Below are 25,241 nucleotides of genomic sequence, written 5' to 3' on the forward strand. Positions count from 1 at the left end.
GGTTTAGATCAGGTTTGGACCGGTTTGGATCAGGTTTGGACCGGTTTGGATCAGGTTTGGACTGGTTTAAGGCAGGTCACTCAGAGGTCTATAAAAAGGGTGTAGTAACATTAGAGGGTTGATGTAAACGTGGCTTGTTCTGACCTTCTCTCGGACCTTCTGGTAGGAGGACGGTGAGACCACGGAGAAGCAGACGAGGAACACGTCGGTCTGAGGGTAACTGAGCGGCCGCAGACGGTCGAAGTCGGCTTGACCTGCACAAACCAAAGGTCAGGGAGAAAGTCGTACATCTGAGCGTGTTTAATCCAAACTTCTCAGTCCGTGCACTTTAAATAAACCCTTAAAGTCGACACCGTTTCATCACATTTCTGAGCTGATGCTCCGTGTGACGCGCTCGGACCAGTTTAGATCAGGGTTGGACTGGCTTAGACCAGTTTAGAGCAGTTTAGATCAGTTTAGATCAGGTTTGGACTGGTTTAGACCAGTTTAGATCAGGTTTGGACTGGTTTAGACCAGTTTAGATCAGGTTTGGACTGGTTTAGACCAGTTTAGAGCAGTTTAGATCAGTTTAGATCAGGTTTGGACTGGTTTAGACCGGTTTAGATCAGGTTTGGACTGGTTTAGACCAGTTTAGATCAGGTTTGGACTGGTTTAGACCAGTTTAGATCAGGTTTGGACTGGTTTAGACCAGTTTAGAGCAGTTTAGATCAGGTTTGGACTGGTTTAGACCAGTTTAGAGCAGTTTAGATCAGGTTTAGACCAGTTTAGAGCAGTTTAGATCAGGTTTAGACCAGTTTAGAGCAGTTTAGATCAGGTTTAGATCAGGTTTAGACCAGTTTAGAGCAGTATAGATCAGGTTTAGACCAGTTTAGATCAGGTTTGGACTGGTTTAGACCAGTTTAGAGCAGTATAGATCTGGTTTAGACCAGTTTAGAGCAGTTTAGATCTGGTTTGGACTGGTTTAGACCAGTTTGGACCAGTTTAGACCAGGTTTGGACTGGTTTGGACCGGTTTATAGCAGTTTAGAGCAGTTTAGACCTGGTTTGGACTGGTTTGGACCAGTTTAGACCAGGTTTGGACTGGTTTGGACCGGTTTGGACCGGTTTACAGCAGTTTAGATCAGGTTTAAACCAGTTTAGAGCAGTTTAGACCTGGTTTGGACCAGTTACACCTGTTAAACTCCACTTCTTGACAGAGCTAGCTAACATATGCTAAGGGGGCGGGGCCCTGGTGGATCAATAAAGTCTAAGGTCGACTAAAACCAGCTTCTTCTCCTCCTCCTCCTCCTTCACATAAACATCGTTAAAGTTCTTGCAGGACAAACTATTTCTCCCACTGTGAGTTAACCTCTTACCCTCCGCCTAAACCAAATGCATTCTGTCCTCTTTTGGCTGTATAACACCTCATTTGAAAGCTAAGACCCACAAAACTGATCTTTTTCCTCGCGTTGTTGCTGTTCTGTGTCACCTTTTTATGTTTTTTTTTCTTCTTTTTTTTTTTTTCATTTTTGTCACATTTTTGTTGAATTTTTGTCACATTTTTTTTCGCGTTTACACCCGTGTTTTCTTCTCATTTTTTTGTGGCTGTGTTGGTGCTTTTTTCCCCAAGAAGCTTTTTGATTCGGGTAAAGCCAAACTGGAGAAAATGGGATCCGTTCAGGTGGGAGTTAAGAGGTTAAACACCGTCCATGTCTCAATATATCGAAATCTCGAAAATCATTTGACCTAAAAATATTTGGTTTTGTTTTTTTTATAATTATTTTTGTGACAATAAGCCGGAAGTTCACTTTCATAAAAGGTGGGTCATTTTCTGGACAGGTTTTTTTCCTGTAAAGTTGAAATGATGTAAAGGTTAAATCTCATCAGACTCTGTGGTTTTGGGGGCGGGGCTTCTGCAGCGTTCGGTTCTTACCTGCCGTGTCCCAAAGCGTGACGTCCACAGCTTCTCCTCTGACCGTCACCGTCGTCCTGTAGTTATCAAACACCTGGACACAAAGGAAAGCTGTATTGATACTGGCGTGTCGTTAAAGCAGCACTATATAAAAAAAAACAGCCTTTGTTTATCTAAGGACGGTTTGTTTGCCCGATACTTCAGTATTTGCTTTAATGTTCGTACACAAAAACTCGTGCACATACTTTGGTGTTTTGCTCGATGAGTCCCCGTGTAAACCATCTCATTCCAAATAAGACAAAGTCCAATTTGAGGCAAAAAAGCGCCTCGTCACTCTCCCCCTTAGATATCAGTAATTTATTTGAGCTCGCTGTATAATTTTTATGTTAAAGAGGGGGTATTCTGCTTTTTTCAGCCCCATAGCACCAGTCTATATCACACTACAATGATGACAAACCTTCTGTTGGTCTGTAAATGCAGTAAATTAGAATAACTGCCTTGTATAAAATGTCTCTCTCAAAATGGCTGTAGTGAATGTCTTGAAATAGGCCTCTGTCTCTTTAAGAACCTCTGAGCCTTTAGACACGCCCCCTCCACACGCTGTCTGTGGCATCAGTGGGGAGGGGGTTCTGCTGAGGAGCAGTGGTTGGTTACTCGGCTCGGAGGCGTCTCCAGGAGGTGGGGGCGTTCCTAGGAGGACTCAGGCAAACCTATCCCTAAAATGGCCGCCATCAGAGTTTTTACAGATTACTCAGAAATACGTGAATGTGCCAAAGCAACACTTCAGCCATGTTTTTCAAAGAGACTTAAAGAGTAACTAAACACCAAATCCGCTTTTTTTTGCTGATAAACGGTTTAAATGGTTGTTGAATAGAGTTAGCTACATGTCCCAGTCAATATGTTGACATTTGGGGCAAACTTGTTCAAAATCTCACTTTTGTGTCTAAAACCGCAGGGTTAGCGCCTCTACTGGTTTAACGCAGCAACTACATTTGATATTTTGTGATTGGAGGAGAGTGTGTCCACGGCGTCCACAAAACGTCATCAGTTCTGCCCTGATGACGTTTTGACACAGAGGCGCCCACACACGCCTCTGTGGCCCCGCCCACACACACGCCTCTGTGGCCCCGCCCACACACACGCCTCTGTGGCCCCGCCCACACACGCCTCCGCCTCCGTCACGTAGCCACCAGGACACGCGTCGCGCACACACCGCCTGAGCTCATGAGTCAAACCAGTAGATGGCGCCCCTGCGATGCTCACACTTGGGCTGAGGTGGTGTAGAGGAATAAATCCCTCAGAAAAGCTACTGTGCGATGCTCTCTCTCTGTTCGCAGTCAGTGGCTGTTTCTCAATTGCGAGGATCCGTCCTCCGTTTGGCCACTTCGTTGACATCCTCGGTGGCGGCTCCTCCAAAACGGAGCGGAGTGTCCTCTCCCCGCCGCCTTTGAGCTCAAATGGAACGGCCTCCGGAGCGAGCGGCTGCGTCATGTCTCGTGTCAAATCATATAATCAAATGTCAATCTATGCTCATTAAAACAACTGTTTTATGAATAACAGAGGCCAGGAAACTGTTTATGTGGAACTAAACTTTTTTAAAGTGAGTTCAAACTAATAAAGTTTTGCGAGAAAAGAAAAAAGAAACTATGTTGCAGTGCATCATGGGTAATTTCAGCTCTCCGAGGCAGCGGAGGATCCACTGCTGTATCCTTCGTAAATGAGCCAAACGGAGGAGTCGAGCAGCGAGGGGGCGAGTGGTCCAGGTGAAATGGAACCACTTGGCGGCGCCGTGATGACGCGAATGACGTCCGAAGTGGTCGAGACGCCGAGGATCCTGGCAATTGGGAAACAGCCACTGACAGCGAGCGAGTCGTCTACCAGCGGCCATCTTTTTTTTTTTTTTTTGTTGTAAGATAGTTGCTACTAGTGATGCGCGGGTTCCACCGTCGTCTTTACAGCAGGTTTTTGGTGTAAATATACGTCGGATTTTCATAAAACAAGCAGCGTTTTGCAGCTTGTGATCCAGAGAACGCTTTTGTGGAGCTCATGTCTCCTGTTTTCCACCGTATGTGTGACTGTGTGTGACTTTGCGTTAGGCCGACCTCTGCTCTTCCTCTCTCCCTCTGGCCCAGCGCGAGAGCGATGACACGCCGGTGCTGTTCATACGGGTCATATCTGTAACGAGTAATATTTAATGGTTGCGGGGCGGGCTGGGTCGGGTTAGAACCTGCTCCAAATGCGGGACCCACGGGTTGAAAAAAACCCTGACCCGCATCACTAGTTGCTACATCAAGCAATCACAAGTCATGAGATGCACCAACTCTCCTACGAAAAAATAAACCTTGCGCACAGTGGTGACAGCGGTAACAGCTCTGTCAGTCCTGTCAGATCGAGGGGCGTGGTCTGAGACTGTCAACAGAGCAGACCCCGCCCACACACTTTTTGACTTGTGTTTGTGGGTGGGGAAAGGCTCTACCACGCCCGTTTAGTTGCACTTTAAAGAGACAGAGGCCTATTTCAAGACATTCACTACAGCCATTTTGAAAGAGCAATTTTATACAAGGCAGTTATTCTAATTTACTGCATTTACAGACCAGCAGGAGGTTTGTCATCATTGTAGTGTGGTATAGACTGTGCTATGGGACTGAAAAAAGCAGAATACCCCCTCTTTAAAGCAGAACACCCCCTCTTTAAAGCAGAATACCCCCTCTTTAACCTCTTAACTCCCGCCTGAACCGAGAGCATTTTCTCCAGTTCAGCTTTACCCAAATCCTGTAGGCCAGTGGAACACCTCATTTGAAAGCTAAGATCTACAACTCATCTAAGTGGATCTTTTTCCTCACGTCATCAGATTTTTTTCCATCTTTTTTGGGAGGGTATTCAACTCATTTTGTAGCTTTTTTGTCATTTTTTAAATCAATTTTTTGTCATTTTTTTTGTCACATTTTTGTCATTTTTTATTTTTGTCACTTTTTTGTCACATTTCCATCCTTGTTTTCGTCTCAGTTTTGTCGCTATTTTCACACCTTTTTTCCAGAAGCTTTTGGATTGGGGTAAAGCTGGAGAAAATGTGCTCGGTTCAGGCGGGAGTTAAGGGGTTAAACAAGACCTGGCTCTGCAGTTTTGTTGGTCAGAACTCTGGGCGTTACAGTAACATGTTCATCCCTTGTAGACGATGGACCTGCTGAAGCTCAGGGTGTGGTTTTGGTTCTTACCATCGGGACTGACGGCGACTTGGAGACGAAGGAAAACAACATGAGCGTCTTCTCTGCTTCATGATCTCCCACCACCATGACCTTCACTGTCTGCATCTGTGGACCACAAACACCACCATGACCTTCACTGTCTGCATCTGTGGACCACAAAACACCACCATGACCTTCACTGTCTGCATCTGTGGACCACAAACACCACCATGACCTTCACTGTCTGCATCTGTGGACCACAAACACCACCATGACCTTCACTGTCTGCATCTGTGGACCACAAACACCACCATGACCTTCACTGTCTGCATCTGAGGACCACAAACACCACCATGACCTTCACTGTCTGCATCTGTGGACCACAAACACCACCATGACCTTCACTGTCTGCATCTGTGGACCACAAACACCACCATGACCTTCACTGTCTGCATCTGTGGACCACAAAACACCACCATGACCTTCACTGTCTGCATCTGTGGACCACAAAACACCACCATGACCTTCACTGTCTGCATCTGTGGACCACAAACACCACCATGACCTTCACTGTCTGCATCTGTGGACCACAAACACCACCATGACCTTCACTGTCTGCATCTGTGGACCACAAACACCACCATGACCTTCACTGTCTGCATCTGTGGACCACAAACACCACCATGACCTTCACTGTCTGCATCTGTGGACCACAAAACACCACCATGACCTTCACTGTCTGCATCTGTGGACCACAAACACCACCATGACCTTCACTGTCTGCATCTGTGGACCACAAACACCACCATGACCTTCACTGTCTGCATCTGTGGACCACAAACACCACCATGACCTTCACTGTCTGCATCTGTGGACCACAAACACCACCATGACCTTCACTGTCTGCATCTGTGGACCACAAACACCACCATGACCTTCACTGTCTGCATCTGTGGACCACAAAACACCACCATGACCTTCACTGTCTGCATCTGTGGACCACAAACACCACCATGACCTTCACTGTCTGCATCTGTGGACCACAAAACACCACCGTGACCTTCACTGTCTGCATCTGTGGACCACAAACACCAACATGACCTTCACTGTCTGCATCTGTGGACCACAAAACACCACCATGACCTTCACTGTCTGCATCTGTGGACCACAAAACACCACCATGACCATCACTGTCTGCATCTGTGGACCACAAAACACCACCGTGACCTTCACTGTCTGCATCTGTGGACCACAAAACACCACCATGACCATCACTGTCTGCATCTGTGGACCACAAACACCACCATGACCTTCACTGTCTGCATCTGTGGACCACAAAACACCACCGTGACCTTCACTGTCTGCATCTGTGGACCACAAAACACCACCATGACCTTCACTGTCTGCATCTGTGGACCACAAACACCACCATGACCTTCACTGTCTGCATCTGTGGACCACAAACACCACCATGACCTTCACTGTCTGCATCTGTGGACCACAAACACCACCATGACCTTCACTGTCTGCATCTGTGGACCACAAACACCACCATGACCTTCACTGTCTGCATCTGTGGACCACAAACACCACCATGACCATCACTGTCTGCATCTGTGGACCACAAACACCACCATGACCTTCACTGTGTCCCTATACCTGTACATGTTCCTGTACATGTCCTTGTACCTTGTAACCTGCAATAGATACAGACGGCATCTCTGGAATCGCCCATATATGGTCATTTTTGAAAACAGTTAAGGGGAAAAATAATTTGGAGAAAAATGTAGATTTTCTTATTCAAAAACTACTTTAACAAACGCTGAAATATGAATATAGTTTTCTAATAAATAAAGATACAAAGACATGGGGAGGAGCAAAGTGGTTCAACAGCCCATAAATACATGAGTAACGGGGAATGCTAACCTGATGCTACATGTTAGCATCGGGCTAATGCTAACTGTTAGCTAGCGCTTGCTACAACTGCCGTTTTTTCACTTCTACTGAAGAATCTGCTGTGAGAAAATATCCACATGGGCCTGATTTACACTTGACTTTATTTGTATGTGATAAATAAGTTCATATTCCACCAGAAAATGGCTAAAAAGAGGGAAAATTGTGTTTCTCTAAAGATTCCATTTTCCCCCCTCGGTGAAGCCATTTTTGTCATTTTTTTGACAAAAAAGACAAAAAAATGTGACAAAAAATTTATTAAAAAAAGACACAAAAAAAATGACAAAAAATTGATTAAAAAAGACAAAAAATGTGACAAAAAATGTGACAAAAAATTGATTAAAAAAGACAAAAAAATGTGACAAAAAAATATTAAAAAAAGACAAAAAAAATAACAAAAAATAACAAAAAATTGATTAAAAAAGACAAAAAAATGTGACAAAAATGTCAAAAAAAATATTAAAAAAAGACAAAAAAAATTACAAAAAATAACAAAAAATGGATTAAAATAAGACAAAAAAAATTGATTAAAAAAGACAAAAAATGTGACAAAAAAATGACCAAAAAATATTTAAAAAAGACAAATTGATTAAAAAAAAGACAAAAAAGTTACAAAATGAGTTGAATACCCCCCCCCAAAAAAAAAGATGGACAAAAATCTGATGACGTGAGGAAAAAGATCCATTTAGATGAGTTTTGTAGACCTTAGCTTTCAAATGAGGCGTTACACACAGACGAGATGCGTCTGTGTGACGAGACGAGCTCGCGCGGCTCCAACACGGGACAAAACAACACGTGACGACGACAGGAACGAGCCCGTTTTCAACACGTGGGGAGTAGAAAGTACAGATACTTGTTTAAAAGTAAGCAGTAAAAGTAAAAAAAAGTCACCAGGGAAATAAATACTCAAGTACAGACACCTGACAAATCTCTCACCTCGTCCGCTGAAGCCGGTCCGTCCAAACACTTCCTGATTCTGCAACAGTTTCACTTTTATATCTGCAAATCCCACGAGTCACGACAAGACTTTGGAGTTTCCCAGATGAAGACAGTTTAGAATTCCAAGAGGAAGTCACAGAGGTCACAGCCTGAGGATATGTATGTATTTATGTGTGTATGTGTATGATATTTTATGTTCCTATAATGCAAATATATTTAATTCATGCTCTATTGTTTTAACCTCTTAACTCCCGCCTGAACCGAGAGGATCTTTTTCCTCACGTCATCACATTTTTTTTTCCATCATTTTTTTGTTGGGTATTCAACTCATTTTTGTCATTTTTTCGTCAATTTTTTATCACATTTTTGTCGTTTTTTTTCACGTTTTTTTTTTCTTCATTTTTTTGTTAATTTTTTATCCAATTTTGGTCCTTTTTTTGTCACATTTTTGCAATTTTTGTTGTCGAATTTTTATCACATTTTTGTCATATTTTTGTCATTTTTGTAATTTTTTATCACATTTTTTTGTATTTTTTTTGTCGAATTTTTATCACATTTGTGTCACTTTTTTTTCTTCATTTTTCGTCAATTTTTTATCAAATTTTTGTCATTTTTTGCAATTTTTTTTGTCAAATTTATATCACATTTTTGTCATATTTTTTGTCACATTTTGTCATATTTTTGTAATTTTTTCATCAATTTTGTGTCAATTTCTTGTGACATTTTTGCCTCTTTTTCATCAATGTTTTCTAATTTTTTTGTCACATTTCTGTTATTTTTTTTAATCAATTTTTTGGTCATTTTTTTATCACATTTTTTGTCACATTTTTGTTTTTTTTTGTCACATTTTCTTCAATTTTTTGTCAAATTCTTGTGATATTTTTGTGACATTTTTGCCACTTTTTCATCAATTTTTCGTCACTTTTTTGTCACATTTCCATCCTTGTTTTCGTCTCAGTTTTGTCGCTATTTTCACAGCTTTTCTCCAGAAGCTTTTGGATTGGGGTAAAGCCAAACTGGAGAAAATGCTCTCGGTTCAGGCGGGAGTTAAGGGGTTAAATAAAGCTTATATATACTTTATTCTCTGTAAGTTTCTTGTATGTTCGGCTTCAGCGTTACAGAACTGGTTTCTACATCTTCAATTAAAACTGACACTTTTTTCAATGAACAGAATCATTTATTGAAAATCAAAGGCGAGAAATGAAAAACAGCCCAGTGTTGTATAAAAGGAACACAAATGTAAATGTAAATAAATGTATCAGTCTGGTATTGATGAAGACGCCGCAAATAAATGATGTTTCCACCATTTTCCCACTTTTTATTTATTTTCTCCTTCTTTTCGTTGCCCAGTGTTGGAAACATTTTCCCCGTTTCTTTTTAAACAAAATGTTCTTCATAATTTACCTCAATTTGTTTCCCTCATTTTTGCACAGATTTATTGTTGTTGATCATCTTTTTTTCCCCCCATTTATTTTTACATATTTTACATATATTTTATTTTATTTTAATCACATTTCTTCATATTGGGGATGAACCCGTTATTGTAAATGTGCAGATCTGGCCCTCGAGATGATTTTGAGAAATATTATGACCCAAATAAGAGCTCGAATGCCTGTTAAAGTGCTCCAGAAATGTGAAAAATACTGTCAGTTCCCTAAAATGTCTTGGCAGAGCTACTTGAATTAAGAGATTAAATCTAAAGTTGGAGTAGATTTGGTCTGGCTTTAGAGCAGAAAAAAAACATTCTTGCCAATGGAACAAGCACGTTTTTAATCTTAATTCCGATTATTTTGTATCATTTCAAGTAGGGAGGCACCGATACCACTTTTTCTAAAACCGATACGAGTACTTGGATTTAAGTACTCGCCGATATCGAATACCGATACGAGTACAAGGCATTTTCTTCAACATTCTGACTTTTTTCACAGCAGATTGGTTTGTAATTAGTTAATTTACTCATGTACATTTCCTTAAGTAAAGTAGGCGACACATTTAAGAGCAGTTATATTAGAATTGTACTGATGCCATTTATTTATTTTCATTCAATATATTGTTTTATGTTTATGTCTCTGTCCATCACAGACAGAAAAGTCCATGTCCTAAAGCTCCCAATGCCTGAGCTTTATTCATGTCTGTGTTTTTATTTAACAATAGTATTGAGGTGTTTCTTAAATGGTCTCTTTTCGTCTTTACTTCAGCTCCTGTAGATTTTCTCGTGTGTTTGTAGTAACTTAGCGAGTAGCTACAGCGTTTTCATTGTTCTGCTGCAGCTCATTTTCCCTCAATATAAACATGCTGTATGTCTTTCATCTGGATTTTCTGAGGACTTTTTAGTCGCTGGGTTAGTTTTTCAGATGAATAAACCCCTGGGTTTAAAACGGCGTCAGAATGGCCAAAACTGTTAGCCGCGAGTTAGCATCGTTAGCCTGTATGTTGTAAACACTGCAGACGCTGCAGCGAGTTAGCGACGTTAGCCTGTATGTTGTAAACACTGCAGACGTTTAGCTCTGGTTAAATCCAGCTCAGACTCTGGTTTAGAGAGCGCAGTCTGTAATAAAGTCAGCTCTATGTGGATTATTGTGTTTACACTAAACAATTCTCCAGTTTGTTGCTTCTTCTCTCCTCAGCTGAGAGCTGCGCCTCGTAGCTGCGCCTCGTAGCTGCGCCTCGTAGCTGCGCCTCGTAGCTGCGCCTCGTGGCTGCGCTGGCCACACGTCAAATGGTGTCGGTTTCTGGTATCGGGACCTCATGAATGAGTACGAGTATGTGGTATCGGCCCGATACCCGACACTGGTATCGGTGCATTCCTAATTTCAAGTGAAAAAGAAATGTTTTTTACAGTAAAAGTTAATTTTGTCTGATTTCCAGTGGGATTTATATTTGTTGTTTGTCATTAGCGTTTCTATCTGATCTTAAATTTACTCACATTTAACATTAAAAAACCTTTATTCAAGTGATTTTATGTAATGTATCTAATTTAAGATGGATTTTCCCAGTGTGTTTGATGTAAAACACTGGCATATGTAGAAAGTGATGCTTTACTTCAATCGGAGGGTAAACCGAGAAAACCTGCCGACCCCGTAAAAACGGGTTCATCTCTAATGCCAGGAAATGTGGGAGAAAAGAGTCTGAAATAGGAAAAATATTAGTAATAAACAATGAGCGAAAATGAGGGAAAATTGGGTTAAAATAAGAAAAAATGTGGCAAAAACATACGGCAAAAAAAATTAAGAAATTGGGAAAAATAGAGAAAAATTTGGCAAAATTCAGGGAAAAATTGGTAATAAAATGAGGACAAATTTGGGGGAAAAATGTGTTGAAAAATTGGGAAAAACAATCAATTTGAGCTGAAACAATGACGCTTTTTCTCGATACCAGACTGGTATCATTTAACGGTAGTGACTCGACTCCGAGCTCCACCAGGGAGACGGAGCTCTTCATTTCAGCCGCCATCTTGTCCTTTCAGTCACGACTCAGATCATGTCATTAACCTCTTAACTCCCGCCTGGACCGAGAGGATCTTTTTCCTCACAACATCACATTTTTTTTCTCCAGCATTTTTTTGTTGGGTTTTCAACTCATTTTTGTAACTTTTTTGTCATTTTTTTATTAATTATTTTTGTCATTTTTTCAATCAAATTTTTTTAATTTTTTTGTCACATTTTTTGTAATTTTTTTGTCAAATTATTGTCAATTTTTTTTGTCATTTTTTGTCACATTTTTGTCATTTTTTTGTCAGTTTTTTGTCAAATTATTGTCAAATTATTGTCACATTTTTGTCATTTTTTTGTCAATTTTTTGTCAAATTATTGTCAAATTATTGTCAAATTTTTGTCATTTTTTTGTCAATTTTTTGTAAATATTTTTGTCATTTTTTCAATCAAATTTTTGTCATTTTTTTGTCAATTTTTCATCAATTTTTTGTCACATTTCCATCATTGTTTTCGTCTCAGTTTTGTTGCTATTTTCACAGCTTTTTCCCAAAGCTTTTGGATTGGGGTAAAGCCAAACTGGAGAAAACGTGCTCGGTTCAGGTGGGAGTTAAGGGGTTAAAGACCTCTTTATCTTCATGTGTGTCTCGTCTGGTTGATTTCACTGATGTCGGCGGCGGCTCTCCACGTCTCCTCCCTCCTCGTCGTCTCCTCCTCCCTCCTCGTCTCCTCCTCCCTCCTCCTCGTCTGTTCTCTCGTCGTCTCGCTCCCTCGGTTTCGTGGCGCGATGTGCTTCTTGGACACGTGCCTGAGCAAACCCACCTCGCTGCTGAACATCTGGGGGCAGACGGAGCAGAGAAAGTCCCCGGCGCCCTCCCCGTGCGCCCTCCTCTTGTGCTCCTGCAGGGACCTGACCCTGCTGTACGTTTTGTGACACGTCGTGCACGGGAACGCCTGCCTGGCTGCGTGCACGGCGGCGTGCGCCTTCACGCCGGCGCTGGTCCTGAACCTGGCTGCGCAGACGGAGCAGCTGAAGGGCTTGTCTCCGCTGTGTGAGAGCATGTGCGCCTGCAGGCTGACCTTCTGCCTGAAGCCCCGCTGACACACGGAGCAGCTGAAAGGCGTCTCCCCCGTGTGCAGCATGGTGTGTTTCTCTAAGGCCTGCTTCATCTTGAACTTCAGGCCACAGAGCGAGCAGCTGAAGGGCCTCTCCTGGCTGTGGACGCAGAGCATGTGGGTTTCCAGGCCGGCCTTGCTGCTGAACGTCTTCCCACACTCGGGGCAGAGGCCGGGCGCTCCGGAGTACTTCACGAAAGGGTCGCCGAGCTCCGAGTTTTGCCCCGACGCCCCCCCGGCTTCTCGCTCCTTCCTGTGAACGTCTAAATGTTCCGCAGCCGCGTCTAAGGACTGGAACGCCTGCGGGCACGCGGAGCAGCTGTACGGCGTCCGCGGGCCGTGCGTCCGGGCGTGGGCCTTCAGCAGAGGGCTGGAGGCGAACCTCAGCCCGCAGTCGCCGCACTGGAAGGGCTTGCCCGTGTGCTTGGCCCGCACGTGCTCCTGGAGGGTGGCGTTCTTCCAGAAGCCGCGCCCGCAGAAGGAGCAGCGGTGGGGCTTCTCCTGGGTGTGGCGCTTCAGGTGGTGGTTGAGCGTGGCCGTGGTGGCGAAGCGCTTGGAGCAGTGGGGGCAGCGGTGCGGCCCCACCCCCGTGTGCACGCGCATGTGCTCGTCCAGCCGGATCTGCTTTCGGAAGGACTCGCCGCACACGTCGCACCGGAGGGCGGGGGCCGGAGGCGGGGCCGGAGGCGGGGGGGTCGCGCTCTGATGAGGATCTGGGGGGAGAGGAAGTTAGTTATTTAGTCGGTGAGAGTTGTGTTTTAAAGCGTTGAGAGACAAAACCTTTATCAGTTCAGCATCGGCTCTGATTTCCAACACCAGGATCGTATCGGTGAATCCTCGAGGATTTTTTATGATTTAATTCATGCCCGAGTTAAAAATAAGTAGGATTTTACTACATTCAATCCGATTTTTTAACTATGAAACAGCTTTAACGCCTTAAACTTGACGATGCCGTCTGTGAACCCCTTAAAGGGACTATAAGGAGTTTAAAAATGTTAAAATTAACTATTTTCCTCCCCCTACATGTTCCTCCATGTCCTAATGTGTAGAATGAGCTCAGACCTGTTCACCACAACTGCCTCTAAAATCCTGTACGGTCACTCAGAAATGTGTCACTTCGGCCCGAATTGCCGTCATGCACGAGCTTAATATCCTATAATCCTCTTGCAGGAGGAAGAGGAAGGACGAGGTGGAGCTGACCAGTGCAGGACACCACGCTCTGAGACGGGGACACGCCCAGGAGGCAGTGCACCGTTTCAGATTATCAGAGGAGACAGAGGGCAGCTACAGTTTCTCCATCCTCCAAGGTCATGCGGGTGGAGTGGCTGAAGGACAACGAGATCATCGACCCGGCCGAGGACAGGAACTTCTACATCACCGTGAACCTGATCATCAAGCAGGAGCGTCTGTCCCACACGGCCAACTACACCTGTGTGGCCAAGAACATCGTGGCCAAGCGCAAGAGCTCCACCGCCGTGGTCATCGTCTACGGATTTCCCATCAACCAGTGCTCCTCCTGTGACCAAAACAGTGAAGATGGCGGCCGCGACACAACCATCTTTCACCAAAGAAAAAAAAGAGTGGAAAAAAGAGTGGTGCCACTGAATGGGTGCTGCTGCCGGATGCTCCTCATCGAACGCAATTTCTCCATCTGTGAGATCAATAAAGTATCATCTTATCTTATATAGAAGGTGCAGTTACACATATGGCCTGAGGTGGCAGTAGTGAGTATAAAATGGCGAACTTGCTTCCAGCCCCTTTAACTCCCACCTGAACTGAGCACAGTTTCTCCAGTTTGGCTTTACCCCAATCCAAAAGCTTCTGGAAAAAAAGCTGTGAAAATAGCAACAAAACTGAGACAAAAACATTGACAAAAAAGTGACGAAAAATTGATGAAAAAGAGGCAAAAATATCATTAAAATTTGATAAAAAATTGATTTTCTTTTTTTTTACAAAAATGTGACAACAAATTACAAACAAACAAAAAAAGACCCAAAAAAATGACAAAAATGTGACATTTAATAATATTTATATTTTTTATCACATTTTTCCAAAATTTTTTGTCACATTTTTGTCATTTTTTGTCACATTTTTGTCCTTTTTTAATCCATTTTTTATCATTTTTTTGTCATTTTTTATCACATTTTTCCAATTTTTTTGTCAATTTCTTGTCAATTTCTTGTGACATTTTTGCCACTTTTTCATCCATTTTTCGTCACTTTTTTGTCAATATTTTCTCTCTTTTTTGTCACGTTGCCATCAGTGTTTTCGTCTCAGTTTTGTTTCTATTTTCACAGCTTGTTTCCAGAAGCTTTTGGATTGGGGTAAAGCCAAACTGGAGAAAATGTGCTCGGTTCAGGTGGGGGTTAAGTGGTTATAAGTCCTCACCCTTCTCTCGCTCCTTCTCCGCCCTCTCCCTCTCCGCCCTCTCCTTCTCCGCCCTCTCCCTCTCTCGCTCCTGCTCTCTCCTCTCCTGGGCCTCGTGCCGGAGCAGGTGTCTCTCCAGGAGGTCCTCGTTCCTGAACTGCCTCCCGCAGTAGGAGCAGTCGAAGCCGGCCGTGTGCTGCCGCATGTGCAGCTGCATGGACTTCTTGAGCCGGTACTTCCTGCCGCAGATCGGGCAGCTGTGGTTCTGCTCGCCCGTGTGCATCGTCATGTGCTGCTCCAGCTGGAACTTGAAGCGCATCTTCTTGTCGCACACTCGGCAGGTGTGTCGCTCCTCGGCCAGCTTCTCCGCGTGCTTCTGGACGTGGCGGGCGAAGTGCGGGATGGACCAGAGGTAGTGTCCGCAGATGGGGCAGAGCAGCGGCTTCAGGCGCTCCGCGGGGCTCTGGTCCGCGGGGGGGCTCTGGTCCGCGGGGCTCTGGTCCGCGGGGCTCTGGTCTGCAGGGGTTTGCTTGGAGTTTGGAGCAGCATCTCTTCTCTGTTCCTGCTGTTCTTCTGGCTCCTCTGGCACCTCTGGCTCCTCTGGCTCGTGGCTGATTTCGTCGTCGTCGCCGTCGGAGTCGTCGGGGGCGGAGTCACCGGGGGCGGAGTCTAGAGGCAGGCAGTAGTTGTGATCTCCGAGGCAGGGAACAAAGTGATCCGTGTCTCCAACGTTGATCTGGAAGTCTCTCCGAACAGCTGCAGGAGGAAGAACAGGTTAACCACTTAACTCCCGCCGGAGCCGAGAGGATCTTTTTCCTCACGTCATCATTTTTTTTCCCATCATTTTTTTGTTGGGTGTTCAACTCATTTTTGCATCTTTTTTGTCATTTTTTTGTCAATTTTTTATCACATTTTTGGCACATTTGTCAATTTTTTGTCATTTTTCTTGTGAAATTTGTCTAATTTTTTGGTCACATTTTTAATATTTTTTCATCATTTTTTCATCAATTTTTCGTCGCTTTTTTGTCTTTTTTTTGTGTCAATTTTTGTCAATTTTTTGTCAAATTTTTATCAAACTTTTGTCATATTTTTGTCAATTTTGGGTCATTTTTCTTGTCAAATTTGTGTAATTTTTTTTGTCACATTTTTTAAATTTTTTCATCAATTTTTTGTCCATTTTTTATCACATTTTTGTCATTTTTTTGTCAATTTCTTGCGATATTTTTACCACTTTTTCATCACTTTTTCGTCAATGTTTTCTCATTTTTTTGTCACATTTTTGTCATTTTTTTATCACATTTTTTGTCATTTTTTCTTACATTTTTATCAAATATTTGTCATTTTTTTGTCAATTTTTTGTAATTTTTTGGTCAAATTTTTATCACATTTTTGTCAATTTCTTGTGACATTTTTGCCACTTTTTCATACATTTTTTGTCACTTTTTTTGTCAAGGTTTTCTCACTTTTTGTCACATTTCCATCATTGTTTTCGTCTCAGTTTTGTTGCTTTTTCTCACCTTTTTTCCAGAAGCTTTTGGATTGGGGTAAAGCCAAACTGGAGAAAATGTGCTGGGTTCAGGCGGGAGTTAAGGGGTTAAACCTCTTCCCCCCGCCTTCACAGAGCATATTTTCTCCAGTTCGGCTTTACCCAAATCTAAAAGCTTCTTGACCGGAGCTCACAGCCTCATTTGAAAGCTACAAAACTGATCTAAATGGATCCTCGCATGTTGACTTTCTTCAATTCACTCTTGTCACTTCATTGTTGTATTTTCCGCTGTTTTGACGATCGTTTCAAGAAGCTTTTAGATTTGGGTAAAGCCAAACTGAAGAAAATGTGGTCGGTTAAAACCAGGAGTAAAGAGGTCAGAACAGCTGCTGAACATGTCTTAGATTAAAGATTAGATCAACATTATTTGGGGATTTTTGATGAACATGTAAAGTCAAAACTGTTGAGCGATGTCTACGGCAACTTATTGCATTCATTTGGAAAAAAAAGTTTGTTTTAATGAAAAAAGTTTCTGTTTTTATGAGAAAAGTTTCTGTTTTTCTGAGAAAAGTTCTGTTTTTATGAGAAAAGTTTCTGTTTTTATGAGAAAAGTTTCTGTTTTTATGAGAAAAGTTTCTGTTTTTATGAGAAAAGTTCTGTTTTTATGAGAAAAGTTTCTGTTTTTATGAGAAAAGTTTCTGTTTTTATGAGAAAAGTTTCTGTTTTTATGAGAAAAGTTTCTGTTTTTATGAGAAAAGTTTGTTTTTATGAGAAAAGTTCTGTTTTTCTGAGAAAAGTTCTGTTTTTATGAGAAAAGTTTCTGTTTTTATGAGAAAAAAATATGTTTTTATGAGAAAAGTTTCTGTTTTTATGAAAAAAGTTTCTGTTTTTCTGAGAAAAGTTTCTGTTTTTCTGAGAAAAGTTTCTGTTTTTATGAGAAAAGTTTCTGTTTTTATGAAAAAAGTTTCTGTTTTTATGAGAAAAGTTTCTGTTTTCACGACTAAAATAAATCCTCTTTTTCCGAGTAAAGTTTCTGCTTTTATGACCAAAAATGACTAAACCCTGGGGAGGTGACATGAGTGAGGGTCATTATGTCGGGTGTGCGCCTGTGGTGAAGTTAGATGGACATTCAGATAAGACTATTCAGACCCTCAGGTTCAAGACATGTTTCTCAAAGGCTCTGCAGCTGAACAATTTCAGTTTCTACAAAGTCAGCAGCGCTTTCCGGCCACAGCACGAGAAAAGCCCCAAAAAAAACATTTCTCAGCGGTTTCTGAAAGACTTAAGGCTGACAGACTTTATTCCTCTGACCTTGCTCTGCGCTGCCCTCTGGTGGCTCGTACACGACGATGACAACAGTTCTGGGATCCTCAGCGTCTGGAATCAGAAAGCACACATCCGACTGACTTTAATGTTTTGAGTGAATGTTCCACTGCAAATGGCAGATGAAAACCTAAACCAGATTGTTCTGTGACTGAGTCTTACCCTGCAGCTGTCCAGAGAAGCACACGGGCAGCTGGCCTTGCTGCTGCTCAGACGGGGGACCCTGCAGCTGCTCGGGCAGTAACTCTGCAGGGAGACGGACGAGCAGATGTCCTGTGGGGCGAACATCCTGCTGCTGAGGAGGCGGACCCTGCTGCTGCTCAGGAGGCGGACCCTGCTGCTGATCAGGATCCTGACCATACGTGTGTTCAGGAGGCGGACGTGGCTTCTGTCCAGGCGGCAGGCCGTGCAGGCGTCCTCGTGGGTGTCCGGGGGCGTAGAGCGGGTCAAACTTTCCCCCCGCCGCCTTCGTGCGTTTCCCTCGTCGGATGAACCTTCGGGACAGAGACGTGGTTTTAGCGACGCAGCAGAAACGCCTCTAACGAAGCCTCCGAGTGCGACGTTCACGAGGAGCGGCCACCATTTACTGGTCTGTTTGGTCGGGACAGTGCGTGTTTATGGATTATAGCCAGGGGATAATTCTATCCGTCGTTCCCCTGGCGCTCTCTCTCACACACTCTCATTCATCCTGGCCTGTAGGTGGCGTTCACGTGACATCACAACATTCTAAAGAGCCATAGTTTAACATTGAGGTGGAGGTCAACTGACGGTAACTATGGTAACAGTGGTAACTGACAAAATGCATATTTTTATGTCTTTGTTTTTTGGCTCATATCTCAGTCATTACTGGAGGAATCCACATGAAACAAAAACTGTCACAAAGTTCATAATCTCCTCTGTCGGCACATATGAACTAATGTACAATTATCTCTAAAAAATGTCAAAAAGTGGTGACAATATGCGAAAACATTACCATGATGTTGTCCAATAGAAAGGACTTTCAGACAAAAAAATAATATCACAGGTTTGAGAATCCGAACACGATCAAATACTAAAAAGGAAAAACATTTGTCAATTTTCGTTTTGGAGATTTCTTCCAAAAACTGCATTTCTCCCATAGAGTTGTATTGGCCCCGCCCTCCATCTGACATTATGACATCATCACATTCTAAATCGTGAACGCTACCTATTGTACATGTTTTAAGTGGTGGCGAAACACCGTAGTACCTGGAGGAAACCTACGCAGACACGAGGAGAACATACAAACAGGAAGGCCCCGTCCAGATGGGATCACGAGCTCTAACGCCTCCGTGCCGCCCACGTAGAACAGCGGACTGCGGTATTTTGTCATCAACATGTTATACGATGATGTTTATATATGAATATATTTTAAAGAGGGGGTATTCTGCTTTTTTCAGTCACACAGCACAGTCTATATCACACTACAATGATGACAAACCTTCTGTTGGTCTGTAAATGCAGTAAATTAGAATAACTGCCTTGTGTAAAATGTCTCTCTCAAAATGGCTGCAGTGAATGTCTTGATATAGGCCCCTGTCTCTTTAACCTCTTAACTCCCACCTGAACCAAATGCCTTCTGTCCTCTTTGGCTTTTATATAGGCCTGTGTAACACCTCATTTGAAAGCTAAGACCCACAAAACTGATATTTTTTCTTGCGTTGTTGCTGTGTTGTGTCACCTTTTTCATGTTTTTTTTTCTTTTTTGTCACATTTTTGTTGAGTTTTTGTAATTTTTTTGTTGAATTTTTGTCACTTTTTTGTTGAATTTTTGTCACATTTTTGTTGAATTTTTGTCACTTTTTTGTTGAATTTTTGTCACATTTTTGTTGAATTTTTTGTCATTTTTTTGTTGAATTTTTGTCACTTTTTTGTTGAATTTTTGTCACTTTTTTGTTGAATTTTTGTCACTTTTTTATTGAATTTTTTGTCATTTTTTTGTTGAATTTTTGTCACATTTTTGTTGAATTTTTGTCATTTTTTTGTTGAATTTTTGTCACTTTTTTGTTGAATTTTTGTCACATTTTTGTTGAATTTTTGTCACATTTTTGTTGAATTTTTGTCACATTTTTGTTGAATTTTTGTCACATTTTTGTCATTTTTTGGTTGAATTTTTGTCATTTTTTTGTTGAATTTTTGTCACTTTTTTGTTGAATTTTTGTCACATTTTTGTTGAATTTTTGTCACATTTTTGTTGAATTTTTTGTAATTTTTTTGTTGAATTTTTGTCACTTTTTTGTTGAATTTTTGTCACATTTTTGTTGAATTTTTGTCACTTTTTTATTGAATTTTTTGTCATTTTTTTGTTGAATTTTTGTCACATTTTTGTCATTTTTTTGTTGAATTTTTGTCATTTTTTTGTTGAATTTTTGTCACTTTTTTGTTGAATTTTTGTCACATTTTTGTTGAATTTTTGTCACATTTTTGTTGAGTTTTTGTAATTTTTGTTGTTGAATTTTTGTCACATTTTTGTCATTTTTTGGTTGAATTTTTGTCATTTTTTTGTTGAATTTTTGTCACTTTTTTGTTGAATTTTTGTCACATTTTTGTTGAATTTTTGTCACTTTTTTGTTGAATTTTTGTCACATTTTTGTTGAATTTTTGTCACATTTTTGTTGAATTTTTGTCACTTTTTTATTGAATTTTTTGTCATTTTTTTGTTGAATTTTTGTCACATTTTTGTTGAATTTTTGTCACTTTTTTGTTGTTTCTCATTTTTTGTGGCTGTTTTGGTGCTTTTTTCCTAAGAAGCTTTTTGATTAGGGTAAAGCCAAACTGGAGAAAATGGGATCCGTTCGGGCGGGAGTTAAGGGGTTAAGAACCTCTGAGCCTTTAGACACGCCCCCTCCACACGCTGTCTGTGGCATCAGTGGGGAGGGGGTTCTGCTGAGGAGCAGTGGTTGGTTACTCGGCTGGTGACGAAAGCTCGGAGGCGTCTCCAGGAGGTGGGGGCGTTCCTAGGAGGACTCAGGCAAACCTATCCCTAAAATGGCCGCCATCAGAGTTTTTACAGATTACTCAGAAATACGTGAATGTGCCAAGGCAACACTTCAGCCATGTTTTTAATGAGGGAGTGACAGAATAACATGATGGAAAGCTTGAAAAAGTCCATTTTCCTTTAAAAAGCTGCACATTGGTTGACTGAGTTTCCAATTATCAATGTTGTAAAGGTCATGTATGTAATGTCTGACCTCTGCACTCGCCGCGTGATGAGCTCCGTCTCCCGCTTTTTGTTGAAGGAGAAAACAGACGGGACGTAATCGGGGTGCGTCGGGTTCTGAGAAAACTTCCCTGAGAAACAAATGAACACATTATTATCCTCCTTCTCCACTTTTTGTACTGTTTTTAACTAATGTTAGTAAATGGAAATGTATGCTAACAGCTGCAAAGATGGCGGATCTCCATGGTAACTGTGGAATTTTCCCGAACTCTATATATCGTCTACATAACATCGGAATTACTAAACTGTTATGAAAGAAATGCTTATTTCCAATGTCAAGAATTCTGGACAAAAAGGTGAGGAAAAAATAGGAGAAAATGTGGGAAGAAATGGGACAAAAATGGCGAAAACTGAGAAGAAAAAAAATAGGAAAATTGGGAATAGGCAATATTAACCCCTTAACTCCCACCTGAACCGAGCACTTTTTCTCCAGCTTTACCCCAATCCAAAAGCTTCTGGAAAAAAGGTGTGAAAATAGCAACAAAACTGAGACGAAAACAATGATGAAAATGTGAAAAAAGTGAGAAACATTGACGAAAAAGCGGCAAAAATGTCACAAGAAATTGGCAAAAAATTTACAAAAAAGTGAGAAAAATTTGACAAAAAAGTGAGAAAAATTTGACAAAAAAATGTGAATTTGACGAAAAAGTGACAAATTTTTTTTCAAAAAATAACAAAAATGGACAAAAATTTGACAAAAAAAGTGAGAAAAATTTCACGAAAAAGTGACAAAAAATGTACAAAAAATGACAAAAATGGACAAAAATTTGACAAAAAAAAGTGAGAACAATTTGATGAAAAAGTAACCAAAAATTTACAAAAAATGACAAAAATGGACAAAAAATTGACAAAAAGAGAGAAAAATTTGACGAAAAAGTGACAATTTTTTTTTTACAAAAAATAACAAAAATTGACAAAAAATTGACAAAAACGTGAGAAAATTTGACAAAAAATTGAGGAAAAAATGGACGGAAAAGTGACAAGAATTTGACAAAAAAAATTGAAGAATTGACGAAAAAGTGACAATTTTCTTTACAAAAAATAACAAAAATTGACAAAAAAAAGTGAGAAAAATTTGACGAAAAAGTGACAATTTTTTTTACAAAAAATAACAAAAATGGACAAAAATTTGACAAAAACGTCAGAAAAATTTGAAAAAAAAATTGAGGAAAAAATGGACGGAAAAGTGACAAGAATTTGACAAAAAAATGCGAATAATTTGGCGAAAAAGTGACAAAAAATTTACAAAAAATAACAAAAATGGACAAAAAATTGACAAAAAAAATTAGAAAAATTTGACGAAAAAGTCACGAAAAAGTCACGAAAATTTGACAAAAATGAGACGACTGCCCAACAAAGAAAGTGATGAAAAAAAATCTGATGTGAGGAGAAAGATCCATTTAGTTTTGTGGAGAAAATGCTCTCGGTTCAGGCGGGAGTTAAGAGGTTAATAAATGGGTAAATTTTGTCCGTCAGCGCCCCCTAACTAAAATATCTTCCCACGGCTCTGGTTTGCAGCACATTCTTCACATTTCTGACGCTTTATAAAAACGTCTCTTCATCATAATGATCGATGAACGTGTTGACATATGAGAAAGTGTGTGTTTGTGTTTGTTTGTTTGTTTGTTTGTGTGACCTGTGACGAAGTGCGCGCTGCAGACCCTGCGCTCCTTCGCCGGGACCCGGAGCAGGTCCCACCGTCCCGCCGCTTTCAGCCACTGCGCGTTCAGCTTCGGGTCCGCGGGAACCCGGTAGAACTTCAGTCCCTCCCGGGGGCCTCTGTCGCTCCGGTTCTTACAGTCTCTGACGCAGCAGGACATCTTCAAACCGCTTTAAACCGTCAAATACGACCCGTTAGCATCAGTTAGCCCCGCGCGAGCCGCCATGACAGCGCCAGAGCGGAAGAGCGGTGAGAGAGAACACCGCCACCTGCGTCAGCTCCAGGTATTACACTGTATTACACTGTATTACACTGTATTACACTGAGGAGTTCATTTCCCAAAGAAAAGAAAAAAAAAGGACGCAAACGTGACGAAAACACGCCAAAAAAGTGACAGAATTTCAACAAAAAAGTGACAAAAATTCAACAAAAAAGTGACAAAAATTCAACAAAAAAGTGACAAAAATTCAACAAAAAAGTGGCAAAAATTCCAGAAAAAAAGTGGCAAAAATTCCAGAAAAAAAGTGGCAAAAATTCCAGAAAAAAAGTGGCAAAAATTCCAGAAAAAAGTAGCAAAAATTCAAGAAAAAGTGACAAAAATTCAACTAAAAAGTGGCAAAAATTCAACCAAAAAGTGGCAAAAATTCAGCAAAAAAGTGGCAAAAATTCAGCAAAAAAGTGGCAAAAATTCAACAAAAAAGTGGCAAAAATTCAACAAAAAAGTGGCAAAAATTCAACAAAAAAGTGGCAAAAATTCAACAAAAAAGTGGCAAAAATTCAACAAAAAAGTGACAAAAATTCAGCAAAAAAGTGACAAAAATTCAGCAAAAAAGTGACAAAAATTAAACAAAAAAATGGCAAAAATTAAACAAAAAAGTGACTAAAATTCAACACAAAAGTGGCAAAAATTCAACAAAAAAGTGGCAAAAATTCAACAAAAAAGTGACAAAAATTCAGCAAAAAAGTGACAAAAATTCAACAAAAAAGTGACAAAAATTCAACAAAAAAGTGGCAAAAATTCAACAAAAAAGTGACAAAAATTCAACAAAAAAGTGGCAAAAAATCAGCAAAAAAGTGGCAAAAATTCAGCAAAAAAGTGGCAACAATAAAACAAAAAGTATCAGTCTTTTCAAATGAGGCGTTAAACTGTTGGTCTCCCGTCGAGAAGCTTTAGAAACAGGAGAACTGTGCTGGGGTCAGAGGTTAAACCTTTTTCTTTTCATGTGAGATGATACTTTGATCTGTACTTCATTTGAACTCACCAGGCAAAAGAAATCAGATAAATTCAGTTGAAAATAGGGCCTAAACCAGAGGTTAAATGTGGGCTAAAGATGAATAGAGGATACAGAGGGGTTAAACTGGGATAAAGTGGGGTTAAACCAGAGCACAAACTGTGTATAAATACAATATTAAGTTAAAGAATGAGAATTTAGAGTCAGTTACTGGAAGCTTTATTACAAATATTCGTGAGCACTTTTTTATATAAAGTTAATTGCAAGTATTTCCAATAAATGATGGGAAAAGGAAAAAACAAATCACCTCCAGGATCAGGCCAGTTAAAAACACACATATCCTTTAGAAGCTTTGGGTCTGACACGTGCATCAGTAAAAACATGTATAACAGGAGTAACTGTTCTACAGCAGGAAGCAGGTCTGTTTGGACTTGGTGTCCGGCGGCTCCAGCGCGGCGAGGATGGCTTCGTCAAACACGTTCTTCAGGCCTCGCTGCGGAAACAACAGCTTCACGTGAGTCACAAACACAAACTTGTCGCGCGTAGCTAGCCGCGGTAGCATGCTAACGTCACTGATTCAGACTCAAGCTACATGTTTCCGATACTCTTGATACCGATACTCAAATATTTGTCGTCGAGAACCAGAAAATAGAACAATAATGTGTGAAAGATCTGCAAATTTACAATATCAGGTTCATCTTCAAGAAATGTGTGAAAAATGAGAGAAATTGTGGCAAAAAGAAGGAAAAAAATGTGGAGGAAAAAAATTAGAAAAATTGGGAAAATAATAATAAAAAAATTGCAAAATGAGAAAAAATTGGGCAAAAATAAGAGAAAAAAAAATAGTAAAATGGTGGAAAAAATGGAAAAAAATGTGGAAACAATTTCACAAAAAGGAGGGGGAAATTATTGTGAAACAAGAAAATTGGAGGAAAAATGAGGAAAAAAATGGGCAAAACATTGGGCAGAAAATAAATGAAAAAAATGAGATTTTTTAAAAATCAAAATGATAAAAACAGCACGACTCCACTTCGGTCTTGATGGTGGCAGTAACTATGAACTACTACTAGTAACTATGAACTACTACTAGTAACTATGAACTACTACTAGTAACTATGAACTACTACTCGTAACTACAGAATCTCTCACCTGCGTGAGGGCGGAGCACTCCACGTACTTCACCGCCTTCAGGTCCTTGGCCAGTCTGTCCCCGTGCTCCGCCATCAGGGGGCGCTGTTTGTTCTTGGTCAGCTTCTCCAGGACGCTGTGGTCGTCCCGGAGGTCGGTCTGCGTGCCCACCAGCAGGAACGGGGTGCGGGTGCAGTGGTGGTTGATCTCCGGCACCCACTGGAGACACAGAGAGGGAGGAGGGTTAAGGAGATAGTGGTAGATGGCAGTCACGCATGGCCCCAATATCCTCA

At 41.0% G+C, this 25,241-nt stretch overlaps 2 protein-coding genes across 2 annotated transcripts in view; both read right to left on the reverse strand.

The window, feature by feature from the left end:
• Positions 1-144: 144 nt before the first annotated feature.
• On the reverse strand, positions 145-8,024 carry LOC306982883 (cdc42 homolog; the record flags this gene model as incomplete). The annotated part of the gene is made up of 4 exons (XM_079583331.1): positions 7,965-8,024; positions 5,106-5,201; positions 1,912-1,984; positions 145-254 (listed from the first exon to the last, which is right to left on the reverse strand). Coding segments are annotated over exons 2-4 (279 nt in total), but the record flags the coding sequence as incomplete, so codon positions are not given.
• A 16,026-nt stretch (positions 8,025-24,050) lies between these two features.
• LOC306982885 (cdc42 homolog) overlaps positions 24,051-25,241 on the reverse strand; it is a gene marked incomplete at its 5' end in the record, with an annotated part of 3,200 nt that continues 2,009 nt past the window's right edge. Inside the window, 2 exons of the mRNA XM_079583333.1 lie at positions 24,051-24,313; positions 24,970-25,167. Of these exons, the coding sequence (XP_079439459.1) occupies positions 24,224-24,313; positions 24,970-25,167 (288 nt within the window). The 3' untranslated portion in view covers positions 24,051-24,223. The remainder of the gene's footprint in view (positions 24,314-24,969; positions 25,168-25,241) is intronic.

Source organism: Gobius niger, assembly GCF_951799975.1.
Source record: "Gobius niger genome assembly, contig: SCAFFOLD_117, whole genome shotgun sequence".
NCBI lineage: Eukaryota > Metazoa > Chordata > Actinopteri > Gobiiformes > Gobiidae > Gobius > Gobius niger.